This window comes from Osmerus eperlanus, chromosome 15, assembly GCF_963692335.1.
Source record: "Osmerus eperlanus chromosome 15, fOsmEpe2.1, whole genome shotgun sequence".
Taxonomy (NCBI): domain Eukaryota; kingdom Metazoa; phylum Chordata; class Actinopteri; order Osmeriformes; family Osmeridae; genus Osmerus; species Osmerus eperlanus.
In genome coordinates, this window is record NC_085032.1 from 7,676,800 (window position 1) to 7,685,606 (window position 8,807).

Sequence of the window (8,807 nt, forward strand, 5' to 3'; positions counted from 1 at the left end):
GCGGCTCTTGTTGGTTAGTGGTAACTGATTTAAATTGTTGTACTTGTTGTGAAATATGTTTTACTGTTGCTTGCTTTTCTACAGGTACACTTGCACTTATAGCGATCCATGTTGTTTAATTGTAACTTGTTTAACTACATGCTCTTGTGGTTCTTTCCTTTGGCACTTATTTTGGTTGTTCACAATATGTGCTTCATGTTTTGGATAAAAGCGTCTGCTAAATGAATACATGTAAATGTAAATGTAGATCATGGGTAAACCCAAACCATTCCCCGCCTCCTCTTCGTCCAATTCCTGTAGTGGGGGAACCGTTTGACAGGGTCATTGTTGAATGAATGTGTGGGCCCGTTACCCAAAACAAAATCTGGAAACCAATGTCTTTTGACCATAATGTGCTGTGCTACTCGCTACCCTGAAGCAGTTCCATTACGGAATATTAAGACGAAAACTGTGACCAAAGCTCTCATCAAATTCTTTACGACGTTTGGTCTTCCAAAGGAAATTCATACTGATCATGGAAGCAACTTCATGTCCAAGCTGCTGACACGTGTTGCGGAATCTCTCTATCCGCCACCAGACATCAAGTTCTTATCACCCAGAAAGCCAAGGTGCGCTATAGAGCGCTGGCACCAAACGCTCAAATCGATGCTGCGCAAGTATTGTCTGGAAACGGGAGTCGTTTGGGACGAGGGAGTACCATATGTAGTGTTTGCAGTTAGGGAGACAGTACGAGAATCTTTGGGTTTCAGTCCTGCCAATCTAGTGTTCGGACATACCCCAAGGGGTCCGTTGAAAATACTAAAGGAAAATATCCTTTCGTTTAAATCACCTACGAGTGTGCCAAAGAATGTGTATGACTATGTGCATGAGATGCGTAATCGTCTCCATGACGCATGTGAACTGGCACACCAGTCTCTTTTGTCAGTCCAGACAAAGATGAAAAATCGTCATCACCCGTAGTGATTATTCTCCTTCTAAATACACTAGCTAGACCTGGGCAGACCAGTCCTGTACTTTTGGTTAGGGCACCTCATTCCTGTGTTAGTTTTGCTTTGTGTTTAGCTTTTGGGAAGTAGCGTAGGTTAGGGGTGGGAACTTTATGTTGATTTCTTTCCTTTGGTCCTGTCCAGCCCTCCCCTTGTCCCTACTTGTTATTATTATCATTCTTATATACTGAACCGTGGCAGCAAATAAAAGCCCTAGTTACTTCAACGATACCAACTGGCTCTGTCTTTGCTCGCACTCATCACTCCATGCCCCTTTCACCAGTCTCTGAGGGTCTCAGAGCGGTGGGGGAGGTCAGGTTCCCTCCGTTATAGGCATAGATTTATAACACCAACTATTAGAAAGTAGTCAATATAAGGGATTGCATCTCATTGATGCTGAGTTAGACAGTGTTTAAAGTCCTAAAGTCTGTCATTTAAAAACAAATAATCAAATCATATAAGAAATTGATAGAAAATATGAAATTGTATTTTACCATTTGAACGGACCTGAATACATCCATCTAAAAATATAATATCAAACCATGAATATATACCATTCCAAACTGCATATTTGAGGATAAAGAAGCAAGAAATACATCGTTTTTTGTACATTTAATTGAGTCATCAGACAAGAATGGATAATAAACATGAAAAGTATACAGTAAATGAAGCTTTCACATAATGATTTATAAAAATAGTGTAGTACACTTAAATAATGAGTTCAAGTTGAAACTATTGCGTTAAATAGTTTAAAATATTGCCTCTAATACAAAGACAGACAACAGTTTTATCTTTTAAATCCAAAAACTAAATCCTTTTTTTGTCCAGCAGGGATTCTGCACATACCTTGTAATGTGTGTTAGTCATGATCAGTTGTACATGCCACATAATCTATCCCATGACTTATACAGCTACTGGAATTTACATTTTAAATGTTTATTTTATTTGTCTTATTGAACTGTTTCCCTCTTCAGTTTCTCCATCAGTTTCAGATGCGTTTTTCACTTTTTCATGAGTGGTATACTTTGGAACATTTAAATTAGGACTGGATCTACTGTTACTCCTCCTCTGGTTGGATGCATCAGACTGATCAATGTCCTTCTTTTCATCACTGATTTGAATGCTACATTTTCCAAAGAAGCTTAGAAACACTGGTATAAAAGTCACACCATGTAAAGCCCCAAACAAAATGACCAAGAACATTATTTTAAAGAAGGTTCTGAAGATGTAGCTCTCAGATGCAGACAGAACCACTACTCCTAAAATAGTAGACAGAGCCCCCTGAATGATAGGATACCCCAGGTTAAAAACAGCCTCTATTAATTTGTCATCAGCTGTGGGCTGTTTGCTTGTGACAAAGGCATAAGAAATGTGAGCAGAGAAGTCCACTGAGAACCCGATGCAGATGACAAGATTGATCATGGAGACAGAGTCTAGGTTAACATCCCATAAAGCCATGAAACCAGCAACTCCAACTATGACCGAAGCAATGGCAAAGGTCACCCATAGGGAACATATGGGACTGGGAATTAGCAGAAGAGAGATGACCAGCATAGCAACAGTGGCCACAACAATGTTTTGGATGGTGTTACTAACAATGACTGCATATTGATCAAAGAAAATGAAAGCAGGGTGGTAGACAACCAAGGCCTCAGGACAGGCTTCAGCTGTGTTTCTGAACTCATTCAGCATGTCCTTTTCATCAATGGCGGTCAGAATATCAACTGTCTGGATGAACATTCTGGAGGCATAAATATGCCCTTCAGCCACTGAAAAGTTCACATCCTGTCTAAAAGCTTGTGTGGCAGGTGAAAGATTGAAAAAATCTGTTAAATTATCAATGAAGATGTTTTTGTCATTAAGATTCAAACCTGTTGCATTTCCATATATCATATATTGATTTAGCCAAGATATAGTCATATTTGTGGCGACCAATGGTCGATTATAAATGGTTAGATCCTCAAACTTGTGAAGACAATCATCAAGCCTGTTCCGGGAATTAACGTCCCAGTATTGGAAGACTGGGTCTGTCACAACAACCATCACATTTGGGCCAAATTCTAAGAAGTAATTTTCCTCAGCATCATAATAGCTACCCACATATGAGTTATCAGTTGCTAATTGTTTCAGATCGATGCCCTCTTTCATTTGGAAGCAGCCATAAATGCTTGCAGCCAAATACCCAGCATAGAGGAGCATTACAAACCCCTTGGTCAACTTCTTTGTCAGAAATGGCCCATAATAGTTCTTGAAAAAGTTGTTGATTGGCATTGGTTCTTCCTTCCCTGTGTCTTTATCATAGTAGCCCCCTTCACTGCATGTGTTGTACTTGGCAGAGCTGGGTTCTGGTACCTTCATGCAAGTCAGCCAGTGCCTGTTGCTTTCCTCTCTGCGTCCGTTCATTGCTAAGAATGCACCAAAGAAAGTGATGTTGTACAAGTAACAGAATACAACCGCAGTGCCAGTATACATACAGAAAGACTGCACAGAAGCAAAGGGAGTTAAGAGACCAATATAGAAAGCCAAGGCGTCGGTCAGTGTTGTGATGGTGATGGAAACTGCTGCATCTTTGTATGTCTCTGCCATACGGTCCTCTACTCTGTGGTTAACTTGAGACTTCTGCCAGCAAGAAATCATGATGAACATATCATCAACACCGATTCCTAAAGAAAGGAAAATACAGTATGCAAATTATTACAGCATGTAATCTACATACACCCTGTCTTTTAAGATTGTTGCATTGTAACAGAGTACAGGATCTCTCTTAACTCGTTTGGTGTGTCACAATCGCAGTCTGTAAACTTACCCAGAATCAAAAACGGAGCCGTTGCCACAGTCGTAGCGAATGGCATCCCACAGTATAGCAAAAATCCAAAACTGGACACCACTGCCAAGCCTGCTGAGAGGACACCGAAGGTGGCCACCCACACCTTATTCCTCACACAGTCCAACCTAGAAACAACACACCTCTCTTTAGCTAAGGGCGTTGTTAGACCCTTTTTACTGGGGCATGTGCCCCAGTATAAATCTGCTGTGCCCCAGCAAAATCTAAAGTTCGAGTTTTAACAATTTACTTCATTAGTCAGTGCATTCATTTAGATTGATAATCCCTGAAAAATAAACTCAGAATCCCAATCAACGCTTGTAAAATCAAAGCAGTTTAACCGAAAACACAAACCGATGCATGCAGAATTCCATGTTAGCGCGCTCTTCTGAGCTTGCCAAATAGCCACTGCAGCAAGCACACAGAGTCCAGGGGCCTCATGTATAAACATTGCGTACGCACGAAAAACTTGCGTACGCTGGTTTTCACGCACACGGTGTGATGTATAAAAATGTACTTGACGTGACAATGTGCAGGCCGTCACGGAAACTTTTGAGCAGACCCAAGAATGTGCGGGCCGTCCGTAAAGTCTTGTCTGGCTCTGTAACGTGGCGAATTCTAACTGAAAAGTGCCTAAACTCACCAAACATTACAAATTAAAGTTTCCACTACAGTTCCTGTCATACGTCTATGACGTTGACTATTCAAAAAACATAAAAATAAAAGTTGAATCATTAATGTGGATGATCACATCAAAATGCCGAAACCCAAACGAGAAATGCTTTATACCGTTTAATCCGCCACCACTTATACTACTAACTTCTGTTAAACTTGAGGGTGTCAAACGAATGACAAAATCACTCAGGAAATGTCATGCTAACCCTATAGCTGCCATGCTGTTACGATGCGCCACCACTCGTTTCTTAATTTCGAGTTTTACATCAGACCATTTCTTCTTAATTTCTGCCATGGTCCGGTTCGCCGAACCCACATTATTTACGGCCCTATAATAATAATTTTATTTGTAATGCACTTTATATTTAGCTAAATCTCAAAGTGCTACAGGTTAAAAACAAGATGGGGCGCAAATAGTGACAGTTTTCCACTCGCCGACTTTCTTTTGTTACTAATACCTGATGACAGGCCGCCAAACCGGACACATTTTCTCGCCTCCACCTCTGTTGTTAGAACCTCGATCATACAGTCTGTGAAATTTTTATTTTTTTGCGTGTTTAGCCATTTTAATTCAGGCAAAGAAATGACCTCAGGAGTGCATTTATAGTCCATCTGCATATTCATTTATGGGAGGAGGCAAGGCGGGGTCAGTGGCTCGTTCACGTGCGGTCAATCTCATGTTGATTGTGATTTATAAAGGAAAGGTGCGCCATCTTCTGGTATGAAAGCTGCGCAATCTTTTATACATGAGGCCCCAGGTGTCGGACTTGAGGTAGGCTAAGAAAACATTACATTTACATTTTACATGTAGTCATTTAGCAGACGCTCTTATCCAGAGCGACTTACAGTAAGTACAGGGACATTCCCCCGAGGCAAGTTGGGTGGAGTGCCTTGCTCAAGGACACAACGTCAGTTGGCATGACCGGGGATCGAACTGGCAACCTTCGGATTACTAGCCCGATTCCCTCACCGCTCAGCCACCTGACTCCCACATTACAAAACTAAAGAAAGTTTCTAAATGATCGGCCTACCGATCATCTTATTTTGACTAAAACATAAGAACAATATAACATGAAGCTCAAAAAAATGTATTTGCGCTCAAATTAATGCGAAAAAAAATTGTGTTCTCGCATTAACTATTGATGCCCCTGCAAAAGCTGATATCAAACTTGCGTCCGTGAACTGTTGTATAGTGGGTTAAGCAAGGTGAGTTTCTATAGCCGAGTAGTGCATTGTGCGCAGCACGCTTGGAAGAAAAAAAGGGATATGAATATGGGCCTGTGCCCCAGTAGAGCTTTATGTCCAACAACGCCCCTGGCGAAGAGGTCGTCCATCAATCAATACTGTAAATAGTAAGTAGAGCATATAACAGCTCTTTAAAACTACTTCAAGCTTTTGAATCTTCTATAATATTGTCATTATATAGATAAGTAAGAGTGATTATAAAGTTGATGTGAGGTAGAATGAAGACAAGACATACCTCATACATGACACGATAGAGAAAGTAATGGCGATGGTATACGTCACTGAGAACAAAGGGATGATGGAGTCTGTGCTCTTTTCAAATTCCTCTTCCCTTGATAGTGAAGTGAAATAAGAAACTGACATCTACAAGTCAAAGAGAGATAACACATTACTGGTTCATCCCACGCACTTTTTTAAAACAACTTCTCAGAACAAATTTGGAAAAGATTTCACTCGCCAACTTCAAAAGTTACAATTTGTGAGCTAGCCAGACTGGCAATATTCCAAGTCTATTTGAAAGAAACAAATATTATATGTTTAAAGTTCATATGAAAAACAGATTTTGTATTGTACGTTACTATTGCAGCGCTGTTTTATTTGAATGTACTGTTACTAAATGTGTACAATCTTAAAAGTTCTTACCTCGTTGTCTTCAATCTTTGAAATGTTGTTGATGAACTCTGTCAGCCACATTGTATTTACAGTCCGGTTCACATCATTTAAGAAATAAAACAGCCTGATAGCTTTTGCACTCTCAATTTGCTCTGACCCTGGTTTAAGTTTCACACCACCAATCTCAGAGGCAGTGAAAATACTACCATTAAATGGGTACGTAATGGGTGTGCTCTCAGAATCAGCAGTTTTAACAATGTCAAAAATTGAATTTGTCATACATTCTCCAGCAATCATAGCACAAATGTCATTGAAGCCAATTGTTGCTACTTTAATATCCTTAACAAGTTGGTCCATTTCAACAATCTTTGCAAAAACGTTGTTTGAGAACACATTTACCGTGTCACTCAAAATCAGAGACGCAAAAGTCCCTTCAGTATACAATCTTAAGCGAGAGAATTCGCTGTCATTAGTTGGGAAGTTAGTTTTGACAACGAATCTCTCGTGTTTAGCAGGTCCATTCACGGGTGTAAACTGCTCTTCAATGCCATTTGCCTCTCTGTCTTTGAGGAAATAGAATCCTCCTCCGAGACCGGCTGAGATGAACAGAGGAATAATAAAAAACCACCAATGATGCCTTCCAACAAAATTGCCCAGTTTTCCAAAACCCTTTGATATGGGCTTTTCAATGCAGTTTGTATTGCATTCAGGCATTTTCTTGTTAACTTAACTTCTCTATAAGAAATTAAGGTGTGGTTCGAAATTAACAACTTGCCTGCTCTGGCTTCCCGTCAGGTGTGATAGCAGCCCCTGTTATACAGTGTGCTATTACTGTCTGTGGAAACAAGATAAGCCTCCTGAGAAGTGCTCTCTACAGTAATAGTTGAACTATTAATATTATGTGGAATAATAAAATCTGCAACAGATGCAACAGTGAACAGTGATGTCACCGAACAGACAAATCACCCACAATACATTTATAAATAAATAAGAATACATTTATTGATGAAGGTTAAGAGCAATAACTCGCCAGGTCCCAAGCAAATGTATATTGTTATTACATACAGTATATATGTACTCGTCTACAGGAACAATAATCTTTGGTTTGTGAGAGTAAGCTGCTCAATGTTACACCTGTGGAAAATGTTCTGTACTCATTCCCAACCAACTACAGAACAAAGTTCAAAGCCTGGGATTAGGGTGCTAAAAATAGAAGTTTTTCATTTGTATTTCATTTCTGCACAAAATATTATGCAAATATTTATAATAATTGCAATATTGTCATGAGTGGTGGTTTAGTACAACTCAATATAAAATACATATTTGCTTTGATGTAATAAATGATTATTGAACTAGAGAGGGTACAATTTCTGGGGAAATTGTAGGGTGTGCTTGCTGGCGTCGGTTGCACAGGGGTCCGTTTTTGAATGACATTTTTACAACTGATATTTCTGTATATTTTATATAAAAATGCATACTTATTATTTATAAAGATGACATAGATTTAAAAGCATTTTTTTTGCTGCTCATTTACAACTGAAAATACGAGTGAAGTGTAGAATGAAATAGATGTCTTCTCATTTCCCCTGCAAGAGGCAGCCTCATCGTTGAAACAAAACGAATACATTTGGCAGACCGGTGTAAAAATTGACCTAATCTCTATGACTTAAACGTCATTTTAGGTTTTTCCCTTCTCATATTTTCAGGCATTTAGCCTACTCATTGCATTCATTCATTAATAAAGAACCCCCTTTGAAGATTATTCTACGACGTTACCCGGCAGTAGAAGATGGAATCGCGATTCAAACAGTACCATCTGCTAACTGAAAATATGCCCCCCAAAACGTAAATAAGCTTGACATTTATTTAGTGGAAAATCGCTCATTCATAAAAAGCTCACTGGTAGCGATCATTGTCAGTAACAACGCAAAATGCGAAATAGCCCTGTGTGGAGAAGCTGCCCCGGTAAATTCTACTACTACAGTACAGTACTAGACTACTGCTGTGTTCGTCTTGGTAGCGATTGCGTTGGTTGAATTCGATTAAACGTTCCGTTGTACGGTTTAGGCTGAAATTAATTATTTTCATGAACAGATTGACAAAGTTTAGGCTGTGGCAATGAAGTTCAGGTTAGTAGTCAGATAGTTTCACCTATTGAAAGACTTTTGATTTAAGTAAGGGGAGTGCCGAACATGTTCTGTCGCCGTTTGACTTCCTAAACAGCTGTGTAAGTTAGATGTTTTTGTCGTGTGTCTCGCGTAGGCTACAGCGTTGCAATGAGCAACACTGGTTTGAAACCACAGGTAATGATAATTTCACCAACAAATCGTTTACTTGTAATGTAATGTCATAGTAAATCCTACAAAGAAAATGTATTTGTGAGGAATGTTTATTTTAACGATTGAAAACAGATGCATCATAGACCACTGTGGTATGTGTTTCCCGGGCAACAGAGGCTAATGTCA

At 39.5% G+C, this 8,807-nt stretch overlaps 1 protein-coding gene and 1 pseudogene across 1 annotated transcript; both read right to left on the minus strand.

Annotated features, from left to right (window-relative positions):
* LOC134035308 (patched domain-containing protein 3-like) overlaps positions 1-6,529 on the minus strand; it is a 31,940-nt pseudogene extending 25,411 nt beyond the window's left edge.
* Positions 1,923-7,092, minus strand: LOC134035349 (patched domain-containing protein 3-like). The gene is made up of 4 exons (XM_062480347.1): positions 6,373-7,092; positions 5,966-6,093; positions 3,793-3,938; positions 1,923-3,649 (listed from the first exon to the last, which is right to left on the minus strand). The coding sequence occupies exons 1-4, from the start codon at positions 7,054-7,056 to the stop codon at positions 1,923-1,925; spliced, it is 2,685 nt and encodes an 894-aa protein (XP_062336331.1). The 5' UTR covers positions 7,057-7,092.
* Between the last annotated feature and the right edge of the window lie 1,715 nt (positions 7,093-8,807).